This window comes from Pangasianodon hypophthalmus, chromosome 15, assembly GCF_027358585.1.
Source record: "Pangasianodon hypophthalmus isolate fPanHyp1 chromosome 15, fPanHyp1.pri, whole genome shotgun sequence".
NCBI lineage: Eukaryota > Metazoa > Chordata > Actinopteri > Siluriformes > Pangasiidae > Pangasianodon > Pangasianodon hypophthalmus.
In genome coordinates this window covers 17633187-17649235 of record NC_069724.1, presented here as the reverse complement: position 1 = coordinate 17649235, position 16049 = coordinate 17633187, and the positions used below count along the sequence as shown (strand labels likewise).

The 16049-nt window shown below is 38.4% G+C and overlaps 2 protein-coding genes across 3 annotated transcripts in view; both read left to right on the top strand.

Annotated features, from left to right (window-relative positions):
- ptpra (protein tyrosine phosphatase receptor type A) overlaps window positions 1-9960 on the top strand; it is a 39838-nt gene extending 29878 nt beyond the window's left edge. Inside the window, exons 16-23 of the mRNA XM_026928994.3 lie at window positions 1048-1197; window positions 1424-1517; window positions 1661-1737; window positions 2383-2517; window positions 2808-2933; window positions 4719-4870; window positions 5596-5731; window positions 6632-9960. Coding sequence (XP_026784795.3) covers window positions 1048-1197; window positions 1424-1517; window positions 1661-1737; window positions 2383-2517; window positions 2808-2933; window positions 4719-4870; window positions 5596-5731; window positions 6632-6706 — 945 coding nt within the window. The 3' untranslated portion in view covers window positions 6707-9960. The remainder of the gene's footprint in view (window positions 1-1047; window positions 1198-1423; window positions 1518-1660; window positions 1738-2382; window positions 2518-2807; window positions 2934-4718; window positions 4871-5595; window positions 5732-6631) is intronic.
- A 2159-nt stretch (window positions 9961-12119) lies between these two features.
- gnrh2 (gonadotropin-releasing hormone 2) lies at window positions 12120-15310 on the top strand. Of its 2 annotated transcripts, none has more exons than XM_034311363.2 (4): window positions 12120-12290; window positions 12698-12839; window positions 14534-14617; window positions 15111-15310. In XM_034311363.2, exons 2-4 carry the CDS (start codon window positions 12702-12704, stop codon window positions 15147-15149), a joined length of 261 nt encoding a protein of 86 aa, XP_034167254.1. In that variant the 5' UTR covers window positions 12120-12290; window positions 12698-12701; the 3' UTR covers window positions 15150-15310. The 2 variants fall into 2 exon arrangements, with proteins under 2 accessions (XP_034167254.1, XP_026784878.1); XM_026929077.3 differs by having other exon boundaries at window positions 12121-12283.
- The last annotated feature ends 739 nt before the right edge of the window (window positions 15311-16049 follow it).

The following is a 16049-nucleotide window of genomic DNA, read 5'->3' as shown; positions in this document are numbered from 1 at the left end:
AATAAGAGACAGAGCTGTTTTATAGTGTATGGGCACAAACTGAAATCCTACCAGTCTCACAGTCATGACGTTCTAATTATAAGCATGTGTTGGTATAAGAATTCCTGGCTCTCATGCAAGAGTCAAAACCACTTATAGATACAAAACTGCAAGATTTATCAGTAGCTTTTTAGATCTGTGTTCTCACCTTGCGATAAAGAGGAGCGCGAGTTGTGTGCACGAGCACAGGTCAGTTGTAGAGTCTGAGGTGGCTGAAAGAGTGTTCAAAGTGCCTCCTCCCATAACTGTTAACACGAAACATCAGTGTGAATGCCGTTTATCTATGTCACATTCTGTTGCTTGAACATGTGTGAAAGTGACTGTATTAAGTGTTGTATTATACTGAACGGGGTAAGCGGAGAGCTGTAGTCCTGTTGCATCTGGTGTAATGAAAAGGTTGTGGCATGCCATGCTCACCACATTGCTTCTAGCTTCAGGAACACTTCTCTCTCACTCCCCTCTCCGTCTCTCATTCCTCTCTTCCTGAGACTTTGTCGCCACCAGATTAGAAAAAAGGCATGTTGGCGTCTGGCAAAAGATAAAAATTTGAAGCATATATTTATGGAACATGATATATTGGGGGGTTCATCATTTGGTCAGCTGGTCGGGGCCGCCAAGTGTCACCTATGTTTGGGAAACATCACCCATCCGCAATGGTTTAAGAAGCAAATTTGATGTATAAGAGATTTTTTTTTCCCTGATACTCGTATTGATTCTTAAAGCATTTTTTTACACAAATTAAGACCATTAAGATAATTCCAGTACTAAGACACTGTGAGCCAGGGTAGTAGAGGTTCATTGCGAATAGATGCAAGTGTTACAAAAGGCGTTAGGTATTGGAATCTGGTGCTTCGACTTTTAAAGGGCAACATGTTCCTAACAACATTTTAAATAGTGCTTGGTTGTTACAGTTTTGAAAGTGCCATTGTTTTAGGCCTGAGCTTACAAACAAAACGATCCAAAAGCTTTAACCAGGTGTTTCTCTTTCTTTCTTTCTCTCTTCCACAGATGCAGTACGTATTTATTTTCCAGGCTCTGTTGGAACACTACCTTTATGGAGACACAGAGCTGGAGGTCACCTCTCTAGAGTCTCACCTGGCCAAACTCTACGCTCCTTTACCTGGAGCCGGTTGTGGTGGTCTGGAGGCGGAGTTTAAGGTGGGTGTGGCCTAAGGGCCAGAACTTTGGTTCCTCCTGTGATATTTCACTGGCAGGTTTATGCTACATGAGTTCAGGTCAAGTGGGAAATTCATTATTTTTTTTAATAAAGGAATAAAAAAGTAAAATGGTGAAGACACGTCTATCTTTCTTCTTTCTTTTTTTCTTTATTTATTTAGTATCCATCTCGCTCTGTCTACATCTAAACATTTGTCTCTCTCTGTAGAAACTCACCTCTATAAAGATCCAGAATGATAAAATGAGAACAGGGAACCTTCCGGCCAACATGAAGAAGAACCGTGTGCTGCAGATCATTCCATGTAAGCTGTGTATGTGTGTGTGTGTGTGTGTTTTCAGTCCAAGAAGCTTTGAAATAAATGCCTATGAACACTCTTGATTGACAAACTATGCATGAAGTTGGACTTGGCCTCTCTCATTTTCTCACTTTCTTCCATTCTTTCAGATGAGTTTAATCGAGTGATCATTCCTGTAAAGCGTGGTGAGGAGAATACAGACTATGTCAATGCCTCGTTCATCGATGTGAGTGTTTTCCTCACTCGCACACCAAGTTCAGCTTTCAATGCTAAAGCAATTTCACCATCTATTTAGACAGTGGCAGAATAAGATTATGAAGGCATTTGAGTGTAAGAGCAAAGGATTGATTTGTCCGAGGGCTGTCTTCTGTTTCTGCTGTGTGAGTGTGTTTTGGCCCATTTATGATTTTTTTTTTTCTGGCCATTACTGTTTGTACTTGGCGGCTGGACTCCAGTCCTACCCTGAAGACCCCGAGTATTTGTTTATCAGTTTTACTGAATCCAAATTTGACAGACACACTCAGAGTGTGGTTAGCTTTTTAACATCAACTGGTAGAGTATATATACACACACACACACGACGTCAGTACTTACGCTCACACTCAGATCTGCAGGCCGATGCTATTACCAGGAAAAAGAGGGATAAATGTTTGAGACCCAAATAGATTGACTAGAAATGTAAAGCTAGTCGAAACCATTAAATTGGCATGTGGTCATTCCGTAAGGGCAACACAAGCACAACACAGAAAGATGTTTTTGTTTAGTGATCACATTTCAATAATGATGCTAAACTGGAAAATTCACCAGTTTCTTTTATATTACAAATTTTGTTCTGACCGTAATATTTGTGTGTGTGTCTCTGTGTGTGCAGGGCTACAGGCAAAAGGACTCGTACATGGCGAGTCAGGGCCCATTGCAGCACACCATCGAGGACTTCTGGAGGATGATCTGGGAGTGGAGGAGCTGCTCTATTGTGATGCTCACTGAACTGGAGGAGAGAGGACAGGTAGAGAGCGAGGGAGGATGGGTAGAAATAGGGGAGGGGTGAAAAAGGTGACGACAGATACAGATAGAATCTACGTTTATGTGCATCCTTAAAATTAGGCAGGTAAAAAAAAAGATCTTAGGAGACAGGGAGAAAGATGTAAGATGAAGAAATTGGCTGTAAAAGCAGAAGAGATGAGTGAGAGAGAGGCAGGTGTGGGGGGAACAGATGGGTACAAGAGGACTCGACTGATCATCATATGTGTAGTGTTCCATTTTCATATCTCTCTCTGTCTCGGTCTCCCTCTGTAGGAGAAGTGTGCTCAGTACTGGCCCAGTGATGGAGTGATGGTGTGTGGTGATATGTCCATTGAGCTGAAGAGAGAGGAGGAATGTGAGAGTTACACTATCAGAGATCTGCTCGTCACCAACACCAGAGTGAGTGTCTACACACACACACACACACACACGAGCACACAACTTCAGAACCCGTAGTGCTACTGCCACTACTGTTGCATCCTGTCTTTTGCAGCATCAACAACACTACACATCACTGTGTGCATTATGTATTGTGAAAATGCTGTTGTGCGTCATGAAAAGTGTCATGATATTTTGGCTGTATTGGCCACTCAAGTGTGATGTGTTATCACTCAGTTCAGACAGCTAGTGTCTGACAGACAGACAGACAGACAGACAGTATCTCTTTTCCGCTCAGCTGAATGTCACAGTCGTAGTGTTTGATAACATTCGCATCAACTACGATAGAAAACCCAAAAGCTGCTAAGGTATAGATAGCTTTATTTCATGTTAAAAAAATTAATTTGAATATAAACAACTCTTTATCTCAATGTTTGTTTAATTATTTATTTCACTGTTTATTTCTTCCATACTGAAGCCTGACATCATCCATTGGCGTTAATAGGAGGCCTAACATTTAGTTGGATGATCTATTGCAGTTGATGGCTTTTGCCTGAAGGCCTATGCAGTGTTATCTGCAGCTGGTTAAATGACTGCTCTGAATATGCAGCTGCTTATGAGATCATACTGTACTGCTCTATATGATTTGCACTAACTGGAAAGACAAAAGATGCTCCAACAGTCCAACTTTATAATCTAATGTAGAGGAATACTTAAATCCATTAGTTAAAAATATATATATAGTTAGAAAATAAAATGATGTTATTTTATTTTACTTAGTCATTAAACCACTGCCTCTACTTGGTGCTTCCATCTTTGTATTAACTACTCAGGATAGGAGGGAAGTGTGGCATTCCCCCCCTTTCCCCAGCTTTCATTTACACATTTCTACCTGCCAGTTGCTGGGGTGACAGTCTGAACACTACAGGCAGCAAATTTTCTGAACTGCTGTGCTTTGCTCCAGCCAAAGTACCCATGCTGTTTGGACTGAAACATAATTCAGGCTTTTAATGTTGCAAACTGCTTGAGGTGCTCTTACTGAGACCAACATACAGAGACCACATTGAAAATTTGGGCATTTTACTTTCACATAAATCTGGAAATAAATGTAAAGTTTAAGAATTTAGAAAAAAATTTAAATCAAAGTTTTCTCTATCTTCAATATTCAAGATTTTACACTTTTCTAGGTAACTGTTGAAATTTAAAAAATAGTGATGTTGATCATGTTAACTCTTTAGTACGAAAGGTTAGGTTTTTCTTGAGTTTTATCTCTTATCACCACACACTGCTGGATTTAATTTAACATGGATTGTCAGGTTTTACACAAACTTGTGGAGTCCATGCCAACTCGAGTCATTAAAGCAAAAGGGGGGACGTACTCAATACTAAGAAATTCTGAAATTCCTGTAAATATTTTTAAGATTCTGCTTTTCACACAAGTTATTGCTGGTAATATCATTTGTAATAAAAAAAAAAAACTATTGCACTGAAAAAGAAATAGGAGCATTTTCGCTAGTGATCTTGAGTAGCCTATTATATTATAACCTGATATATCTAATCTGATATTAGATTGCACTCACTGGTATTGACAGATGATAATTTGTTAAAATAATTTTGCATTTTAATTATTTAATTATGCATATTTCTTTCATATTGGCATGCTGAGCAGCCATATTGGGATAGATACTATTTTGTGGTGGTAAACAGACAGGTACTTGATCAGACTGGTAATAGTGCTTGTGGAGAAGCCTTATAATTGTACGTGTCAATGTGTTTCTCTCTTTCTCTTTCTTTCTCTCTGTGCAGGAGAATAAATCTCGTGCTGTGCGTCAGTTCCACTTTCACGGTTGGCCTGAGGTGGGGATCCCTGCTGACGGTAAAGGCATGATCAACATCATTGCTGCCGTGCAGAAACAGCAGCAGCAGTCTGGAAATCACCCAATCACAGTGCACTGCAGGTGAGCCATGCCCTCTCTACTCCACCAATCCACAGGCCAAGGTGGAGCCTGAGCCTAGCACAGACACACACACACACACACACACATGCTGCAACCATAAGAGCACTGTTACCACTGAGTGACACTAACTGATTATGTACACCAAAGAGAAGAAACAGTGAAACCGCTGTGACTGCAGCACTCGGTTAAACATTCTCTAGACCACTTCCTCTACCCTACCCATCAACGGAACACTAACCAGAGATGCATAGTTAAGAGAGATTAGAGAGCAGAGGTCTTTTTTTTCCACTCACAATTTGTGTTAATCGACTTTTATCCCACATCAGGATCAGTTTTTGACCAGAGGATATTTATGCTGATGCTGGATATTTTTGGTTGATTGCCCATTTCTCAACTCAGTGTGCTTGATGAACTTGTGTGCTTGATGAACTTGTGCACATCTGCACCACGCCCTACCTTATCAGCGTCATGGCTCTGCTGATAGTGTTCCACCAACCAAATAACATCTGGCAAGTGGTGGTCATATGATATGTCCCTTTTCCTGCGCAGTAGTCAGTAATTACACATCTGTGTGGTAGGAATAAAAATTGGACAATGAGTGTAGATACATATATGGTAGGTGTAGTTAATAAAGTGGTAACTCCATGTACATGACTATCTGAGACTACTAAGTGTGAACAAAGTTATTATATATATCTGTGTGTGTGTGTGTGTGTGTTTTTCAGCGCCGGCGCAGGTCGTACGGGCACATTTTGCGCTTTGAGCACGGTTCTGGAACGCGTGAAGGCAGAGGGCATTCTAGATGTCTTTCAGACAGTGAAGAGCCTGCGACTGCAGAGACCACACATGGTGCAGACACTGGTGAGCACACACACACACACACACACACACACACACGCACGCATACACAGAGACTCTCGCAAGGCCACTGCCTGCTTCTCCTTTTCTTATTCATCTTATCCATTTTAACCCGTATGTTCTGCCCAGGTAACAAGTTCTGACAATCTCTTTAAATAAAAAGATTATTTCTATAATAAATAATAAATTTAATTATTATGTGCTTGACAATTTCTCTAACAAATGAAGAATATCATTTATTACAGGAAGCTGGTTTTTGTAATTATAAAACTGAGCTGATTTTAGTTACCCAAACAGAGGAGATGTTTTTGAGTTTCTATTTCTATTCATTTTACTAATATTGTAGGTTACTGAGAAGAAGATTAGACATTGAGGTGGACAAATCGTAAACTCATGGGCAAGTAAGAGTGCCATTGTGCTGCCCAGTTCCATTTTTTGGTTTCCTGGAAACATAAGTGGCTAGGTTAAAAAGTGATATCTGAGATAACGTGAACACATGGCGAGCTAGTTTGCTAGTTAAATGCATTAATAAAGACTAAGGCAAATGAGCGTGTTTGATTATTATCCTCTTTGAATGAAGTTTCTAATGTAGCTGTATCATTTGCAACCTCGAACAAAAGTCAGCAAGTCCAACCTTTTGGCTGAAATGTGGTGTTCTGTCCTCGCACCTCTGTAAAGCACATTATGTTTAAACATAGCTACATACCAAATTAAATATTTTGTTTAGTGGAAATTAATATCTGTTTCTAGTTGTTAAACCTGCTTGTCAGACAGGCAACTATAAGTTAAAAAAAAAAAACTAATATCCCTAAACTAATAGTTTATTTAGTGTACATGAACACACATTTATGTGAAGCAGATTGACTGGAGATGGCTGATATTTCTCTGTCTGTCTCAATGCAGGAGCAGTATGAATTTTGCTACAAAGTGGTCCAGGAATACATCGATGCCTTTTCTGACTATGCCAACTTTAAGTAGGGACCCTACTGAGTGAGCGACGTTCTCAGCCTCTCTCACACACACACACAGTTACACACACACAAGCTCAGCACTGGACTGGCCGCAATCACAGAAAAGGGAACAAGGACAGAAGAGGACGAGAGGGATGGCATTTTTGTCAGAAGAGGACAAAAAAAGATGCCTTCTTGAGTATTTTGTAATTTTGTGTATTGTCTTGTTAATATGTTCCTCTTTATTTTTTCCAGTGTAAATACACTTCCCCCATCATTTATTTGTTTTTAGATGCAAGTTTTAGAGTGACCTTTTTTCCTAATGTAGTTTACAGGTATATGAATATAAACATAGTTATATGACTCTAAATTGGTTTTGAGTTGAACAGCTGGACCATGGGGTGATTTTTTTTTTTTCTTCTTTTTTTTTTTTTCCTATTTGTGCAGCTGAGTGATGGAGACCTGACCACTCAAACCTGTTTCTCTTTTGCTTGCAGCCATATTTGTGGCTCAATTACACAAGTCACCCAAAAACACAACCTATATACTTTTGCATTTTTTTTTAAATGTACAGAGCATTGAGTTCTATGCAGAAGAATCTAGGGTGATTTATTCCTCCTTCTAAAAAAGCAGCAATGTATTGGATGAGGTACATCCCAGTTCCTCATGGGGGACCATTTCAAAGCCAACAAACCAATGGCTGCGTGATTTAAGTCTTTCACTTAAGAAAACCATTGAAACTGTTTTGGGCACAGTTACAGCGTCTGGGCTCCACTTTCCTTTAGCGCAACTGCGTTTCAGTTCTTCTCATAAATAGGTCAAGGCTCTGAGAGAGTGGCTCATGTGGTTCTCAGAAATGTCTGAACAGGTACTTTTTTTTTTTACAGTACAAAATGGCACAAAATCTTTGCTGTGATCATTTAAACAAGATGAGACTCTGCTTTCAGACAAAAGCCTTGTGGTCAAAATCGCTTCTTGAAAGTGTGATCAGAGAATGTACATAAAATATTTGCCCTTCTCACTTCTCAGAGCAAACCTTAAGAAAGAACCGATTAGCCCTGGAAGGTTGTTCAGTCAGTCTTGGGGTGTTTACAAGCTTAACACATTGTCAAATGTATACCAAGTGATCATTTCTACTCACGAGCACGAGTGCAACCAATGAGGGTGAAGAAATACTCCCTGAAAATGGCTAACAAGAAAAGAAAGCTAGTTGTTACTGATTAGCATAATCCCATTTGTGTAGCTAGCAAAGAGTGAATGTGACAGGTCATGGTTCTATTTGCATCCTTCTGTCTGGCCATTCTTACTTTATCTCATTATTAGCACTTTTGGGTGAAGCAGTCCTTTAACACTCCACTGAGCCAGTCAAATGGAAAACTACCAAGAACCTTTTTTTTTCTTTCCTTCTTTTCTTTTTTTTTTAAACTAATCGCTATTCAATTGTTTACATGGCTTTTGAGCTTCAAGAGGAAAGTGAAAACACTTGATTAAGGGAAACCAAACTGTGCAACATTGCCTTACAGAAAAATGGGGTTTGTTTCATTTTGCTTTCCTCTTTGTAGAGGGTCAAAGGCCACTGTTGAGAAGCCGTGAATAAACCAATACCCCAAACCCCGCCAACAATGCATTTAATTACTAGTTGACCAACAGAACACTTACACAGTGGCTTGCCAGTGTTTTTAAGTGAATTTTCAGCTAGCTTCAGTCTGATTGTTAGTGAATGTTTGAAATTAGCGCTGTATCTAAACTCAGTGGACGTCTGAGTCAGAGCCTGCACACTGCTGATGAGGAAATGAGCCCTGAGATATCAGACTCGTCTTGGATACATCAATCTGAATTTTTTTTTTTTTATTAAATAATAATAATAATAATACAGGGTTAGGTCAAATTTCCTTACGTAAAGGAAGTCTGGCAGATTCCGTTGTTGCTTTAAAAAATTCAGGTTAATCCCTATCCGTCTGTAGTGCATGTGTGATATCAAGACATTTCCCTCAGCTGAGGTATGAACAGAAAACCTGTTCATTCGTATATTATTTAAAAATATAGTCTAAGTTCAGTTGTGCCTTTAAGTTTGAGTTTTTTAGTTTTAACTCCCTCATTCACTACAGATGAGGCAAATGGTGATTAGATTGAAAAACGCTGGAGTATTTTTCTTTTGTTTTTTTTTTCTTTTTCTTAATGAAACACTGTGCCAATACACATTCTGAGTAAAGTAACTCCACCCAAACCTGCTACCCTTTGTTAGCAAGCTCCGCCCCTTTAGTCCCGCCTTCGTGGAGGTGTGGATCACTGAGCAAGTGCCTATGTAATAACTTCACTGCTATATGTGCGTGTTTGCTGTGTGCTGAACGAGCTCTGACCTCAGCTTTTACTGGTTTTTATAACTTCTCAGTGGTGAGATTTTGGACTTAATTCCCCTTCAGGAATTCTTTTAAGCTGATGTGTGTTGAATCTGTTGAAATGGGTTTCTAGTTTCTCATATTGTCTGAGACCCCACATAAGATGAGAACTTATTTCTTAACAGTTCACTGTTAAACTACGTACACACCATCAAACAGTACTGACTTTCAGATTCTAGCTAGTTCTAGCTGGGGGTCCCCCGGTGTTTGTGAGAACCCACTGTGGAATATTCCAGTACTTTCGGAAAACAGCATCTTCTTCATCTTCTGTTCTGAATGTTGCGTCAGTCTGTGGAAGAAGATTAAAACCTGCAGGAAGAGAAACGAATGCAGGACAAAGCGAGAATGAGAAATCCCTCTTACACTCTGTCTTTTCGTGTCCTTGCTTTTCACATGTGATGCTCTTCATCCATTCCACCCCTCCACCTTTTTCTCCTTCCGTCTCCTTGATTGGGTCACATTGTAAATTTGACCCCTATTTTAACTTGTTTTTTTTTTTTTTTTGCTCCCCACACAGTGTATGTCATCCTTTTGCTTTCATCATCCTAAATGTTTCCATCTGTACATAACGTTATTTATATTTCATTCCTTTCCGCCGCCTTGCTTATTTTTTTATTCTTATACATTTGTATAATAAACTGTACTTGGACCATTTTTTGAAAGTATTAGAATTTTTTCCCCATTTTTTAAAGTTTGGTATTATTATTATTGTCTTAAAATCTTATTTTTAATTTGCATCTGTTTTTATAGTGTTATTCAAAATTTTGAATATATGTGTATATAATTATATATATAATAAAAAAATTATATATAATTATATAATGCTAAATGGCCTTTCTAAGCAAGGAACTGTTCCAACCTAATAAAAATGCTTGAGATTTTATCACTGGTTTGAGTCTGAGTGGACTGACTTTTGTGTATGTTTGAATTGTCTATATTTCTAAGTTTATAATTTAAATAAAATGATCAGTAGTCATTTTGGTTATCTCAGTAATTAATTTGTCCTTCACTAAAAAGGTTTTTTCCCCACTATTGGAAAAAGTATTGTCTTCTTCATAATCTCAGGTTTTAAGAAAAAACAGATTATTGATTTGGGGTAATTTTTTGTGAGATCTGGCCTGTCACTTTGTTTCAGGACACTAATCCTTACCTGATTAAGACGTCAGGAGGAATCTGCATCTGCTGCCACCATAATGAGGAGACGGTGATGGTTTTTAATGAAGGAAATCCTTGGCTGATGCAGTTTGGTTGAGTTTTTTCTTTTTAGACATTATGCCATAATGAGTAAATAAGGATAATATTTTGTTAATGCCCAGATGGATGGTATGGTGGATTCCCCAGTATGCAAACACATTTCCAAATTAAATCTTGATGCTGTGAAAAGTTAAAGTATTTTGTCCTCATGAGTAACAGCGGCATGCCAACATGATCTCATGATTGCAAGCTTGTCGACAGTTAAGTGCAGTTAAGTGGCAACAGTATATGGAGAATTATGAATAATTAAAGCACTAGCCCAGCATTTTTCAATCTCTTCTCTAGCTGCAGTATGTGATGAGACATTTCCCTGTCCTGTTTCCCTGTAGCGTTTAGTAATGGTCAGTTTTTCACCATGGGAAAGTCTTCAGGACAGAGACATTTTGTGCTTTCAGGTTTCTCTGTAACACGACAAGTTGCATTGGGTTTTTTTTTATCTTACTAACTTCAGGTGAGAGAAAAAGAGAGGCTGGTGAGGGAACAACAGTTCATAGCTGCTATACTATAAGGGATAACAGGAACTAACCTGTCTCACAGATGGTCCACAATGTTAAATATATATATCCTGAATTTATATATTCCTGTAAAGCTTATACAAACAGAATTGAATTGAATTAAATGTAACTATAGCAAAGTTCTATGATTTCAGAGGAATAAATCTTTATGAAGTGCTGTTCTTGTAACTTTACATCCAGCCACATCACACCACCTCATCATAGAATATTTCCTTGTAACAGCATGTTCCATTGTGTTTTATTCCGTAAATAAAGCAGCTTTGGTAAGACCAATCATATCTGTTTCATCCTATGACTTGTATTTAGTTTAGTGACATCCATTAGAAGTGGCTAATGTGTAATATTATGTGTCTATTTTGAAATGATTATAGAGGTAAATTTTAAAGTGTGAGTCAGTGTGACCTCATGACTTTGTGTGCATGTGTCAAACTGGCACTTTGAGCGGATTAGCGCAATCAGAAGCCTCAGGTGTGTTTAAACACCGCTTGAGGGACAGGAACTCAATCTGTGTCTCACCCAGCCGAATTAATCAGCCCTGTAATAGCGCACACAACTATTTTCAGATTTGGGTCTTGTCAGGGTCACCGTGTGCTTCTCAAAGTTCAAAGGTCATTGTGCTGAGTTCACCTTGGACAGCAGAGAGGAAATGAGGTGTCGTATGGGTGGCCAGTAGAGGGCAGCCACACTTATGAAATATTAATAATACACACTTTGACATACTGATGATACCCTAAGATGGAAACTGCTTCTACACAGTAGCCAGGATATTTATTTTTTATCTGTTAACTTTTAAAACTATTTAAATAGCCGATACAAATCATAGCCTTCTCTGTGGTGATTATAATATTTATGGTTATGACAAAATTCCCTTTATATACATATTATCATAGTTTACCATGTATGTGCTTATAAATGCATTATTAATTATTATTATTATTATTATTTATTATTTTCTATATAAACTATTTGTCTTGTTCAACACCGTTCTCACCCCCCGCCAAGGTCTTTTATTTTCTGAACTATAAACGATATTCCTGACACAGGCTTAAAACTAATCCCCATTTGAAATAGTTAGAAGGCCTATATCTGAGAACTGTCTCATGCCTATGGAAATCCTCATGTTGTCGCACGTCATTCATTGTCTCTGTGTGTGTGTGTGTGTGTGTGTGTGTGTGTGTGTGTTTGAGTGTATATATGCATTCGGGTGGCATCCCTCAGGGGGTCATGGGTGTTTGAAGATGATAATTGGAATCGAGCCGACGTTATGTGTCCCAGCGGAGCCCCTCAGACTGGAGTGTGTGTGTGTGTGTGTGTGTTGGGGTATAAATAGAGAGGAGGTGTATGAAGATGGTCTCAAGCATTGATACTCCAAGACAAGATCTTCTCAGACCTGCACATCTCAGAAGATTCGCATCTGAATAAAACACATCAAACAAGGTAAAAGGTAATATATTTCATCATTTTCTTGAGTTTTGATGTAATTTAATGCATTATTATAGCACACATTACCTCTGTTTTACACTTCTCCACTACATTATTTTCTACTTGTATTTTGGGTTATTTTGTCTGTTTCCAGTTTATATTTTAATCTGTTAATTGCACTTGTTTTTGCGTTTTCTTAAAAAGGGCTAAATCAATTAATGTTTATTGTTGTTGTTGTTGTTGGTAAATCAGGACAGTGTCCAGGTCTGAAGCTCCACTGAACAATAACTGTAACTGTAATATTGATGTCAGTGAAGATAATCATGCTAAAAGATTACTTATTATCTGACTTACTTTAAAACTTTACTTTATTACTTACCTTTGATATATTGTTGGCTGACTAATTTGTGTGTGTGTGTGTGTGTATAGAGTGATGGTCAGTGTGTGCAGGTTGTTGCTGGTTGCTGCCTTGCTGCTGTGTTTGCAGTCGCAGCTGTCTATCTCACAGCACTGGTCTCATGGCTGGTACCCCGGAGGAAAGAGAGAAATCGACTCTTACAGCTCGCCAGAGGTCTCTCTCTCTCTCTCTCTCTTTCTCTCTCTCTTTATCTCTCTCTTTATCTCTGTCTCTCTCACTCTCTCGCTTTCTCTCTCTTTATTTCTTTGTCTCTGTCTCTCTCACTCTCTCGCTTTCTCTCTCTCTTTATCTCTTTATCTCTGTCTCTCTCTCTCTCGCTTTCTCTCTCTCTTTCTCACACACACACACACACACACAATCACAATCGCATAGTTTTGCATAAAACAACTGTTAACAAAATTACAAAAACAGCTGAAATGTGCACAGGTACTTGGGACACAAATATATACAGTATTGTGCAAAAGTCTTAGCCACCCTATTTTTTTTAGTACAAACTTTGTCATAGATTTTTATTTTATGACTTCTATATTATCAAGTCAGTACAAAAACATTTTAAATTTCCAAACAGTTTTCCTGCACAAAATTAAAAGTTGCAGAAAAATGTTTGTATGTCTGTAAAGAAAGAAGCATATTACGTAAGAGACACTTTTCAGACAAAAAAACATAATGAAGGCTGCTGGGTTTTGCTGTAAAAATAAGGAGCAAGTGTGACAGTCAAAGTCTCCAGAAGAACTGTGGCTAGTTCTGCAACATTCTCAGTAAAATTTACAGCTCATTTCCTTATAAAACTGCTCAAATTGTACCTGAGACTACTCCAAATATTGACTTTGTTTCATTTATTACTTTATAGTATTTTTTTAATATATACACATTTAATTTCAGTATTTTTGCAGACATCTTTGCTCTACAGCATTTCTTTCTCAGCATGTGCCTAAGACTTCTGCACAGATATATATAACCTAAACATATGCTTAAATGCTAAACGTATGCTTATAAATCACTCCGATAAATGATTTACTAAATACAGGGTGTCCCAAAAAACTGTGTTTGCCAGCACCTCTTCGGTTGTGCCTTCGTCAGGGAATGTTTGTTGATGTCCACTTCTCAGTTGGTCCACAACACTTCCAGTCTTTTTGAATCTGTTAATAAGTTTGGCAACAGTGTTGTGTGTGATGGTGTTGCCATGTTTCCTGAGTCATCGCAACCTTGCGAAAGCTTCCCGATCCAACCACGAGAATGATTTCAATATGTTCTTCTTCTGTCAAAGGCATTCTTATTAAAGACTATCTGAAAAAAATATATATATAGAATATAAACTAAATATTTTGGAAGTCAATTTGCTAAAAAGTGTTAATTTCCCCTATGTATAGAGACTTTTGGGACACCCTGTATAAGATTTTTAAAATTCCATGCATAATTTAATTAGGAAGTTTCAACTCTATCATGCCTGATCCAGCTAATCAGGATGCATGTGAATACTGACTATTTTCAGATGTTCTTGTGAATCAACAGAAATCAGTCAGTGGAAAATAAGGAACTCAAACTATGCTACTATGTTAACTGTGTTGAACCTGATGCTGGTTCAAGTGACTATTATATGCTCCAGTCCTTATATATTATTTAAATGAGACTTTCCAAGCTGAACGTATCACATATATCTCGCTTTAAGGTTCTGGTGTACTCAGTCAAACTGAACCATACTAGATACAAGTGTATAACCAATAAAATTCAGCAAAATAATACAGCAACATAAAATAGTTTGGTGAAAGTTCAGGGCAGTAACATTCACATTCTCTGTCAGCGGTTGTGAAATCTTTCCCTCCTGCTGTGTCTCACTGCTTGGACAGATATCTGGGGAGATTAAACTGTGTGAAGCAAGAGAATGCAGCTATCTGAGGCCACTGAGAACCAACGTCCTGAAGAGCATCCTGGTGAGAACTCAGACTGCATCAATTTACGTTTTATTTATGTATTAAGAAGAGATCTACTTGTGAACTTAAAATAGACCTGAATATTGTATTTACACTACATTTATTCATGTTTCCAATCTGTTAAAATGGCACACGTGTAATGGTGACACGTGTACGCTCCTAACACAGTGTTAATTGCTTAATTATTTAATGACTAACAATTGTAATTGATTCGATTTTACAGTTTTGAAACCATAACATTTTATTTATACGTATATTAGTAAAGAATAATTGAATCTCACTTCAGAAGTATAAACTGTAATAATAGTAGTATTAGTTAATAGTTTTATGTATCATACAATGGTCTTGTATGAAGCACCTCCAAGTGCATTTTTACTCAAGTCTCTGTGAATTTGCCTGCTTGAGTTACCTGGTTTACACCTGCAAGTACTTCTTCTTCTTTTGACTGTTCTTTGATTTTTTGCCACTTTCTGACAATGCTGTTTCCCTATAGCTTGATGCCCTTGCAAAGGAATTCCAAAAGAGGAAGTGACCTCATCAAATCATACCCAAGCATCATAGCCTCTTTCTTCGCTCATCCCACTGGTCTGGACAAACGCCTCTGCTAAACCGTGGGCGTGAGCATGTGTGTTTACTTTTATGTGATTTTAGCATCAAGCTTTCTGTCATCTGTGTATGAAGCAGCTCTGTGAAATGCACCATGTGATCATTCAATAAAATTTTTATTTTGGTATTCTGTCTCTTTGTGAAGAAATATATGAGAAATTCCATGCTTTGCCAAATACATTATTATTATCTGTGTGAAAGGCTTGAATTAATTTGTGTATTTAGCCGACCTCCTTAAACTGTAAAGCCCATTCTGAGCACTTCGTTCAGCCTGAGGCCTGAGGATTAGTTATAGCTCAGCCTGTGGTGGATTTTCTTACACTGTCACTAAATTCTGTAAAGATGTTCCAGAGGACATTACGGATACTAACTAAACCAATATTAATAACATACAGTCTCTATGGCAAAAGTTTGTGGACACCTGACCACAACCTGGGCCTTCTCCCAAACTTGCCACAAAGTTGTATAGAACGTCTTTACATGCAGTAGCTTTACAATAACCCTTCACCTGAACTAAGGGGCCAAAACCTGTTCCAGTATGACAATGCCACAAAACGAGGTCCATGAAGACATGGTTTGCCAAGGCTGGAGTGGAAGGACTCGAGTGGCCTGCACGGAGCCCTGACCTCAACCCCACCGAACACCTTTGGGATGAACTGGAACACTAGGCCTTCTTGCCGGATATCAGTGCCTAACCTCACTAATGCTCTTGTGGCTGAAAGGGCAAATCCCCACAGCCCTGGTCCAAAATCTAGTGGAAAGCCTTCTCAGAAGAGTGGAGGTTATTATAACAGCAAAGCGGAGACAAATTCCATATTAACACCCA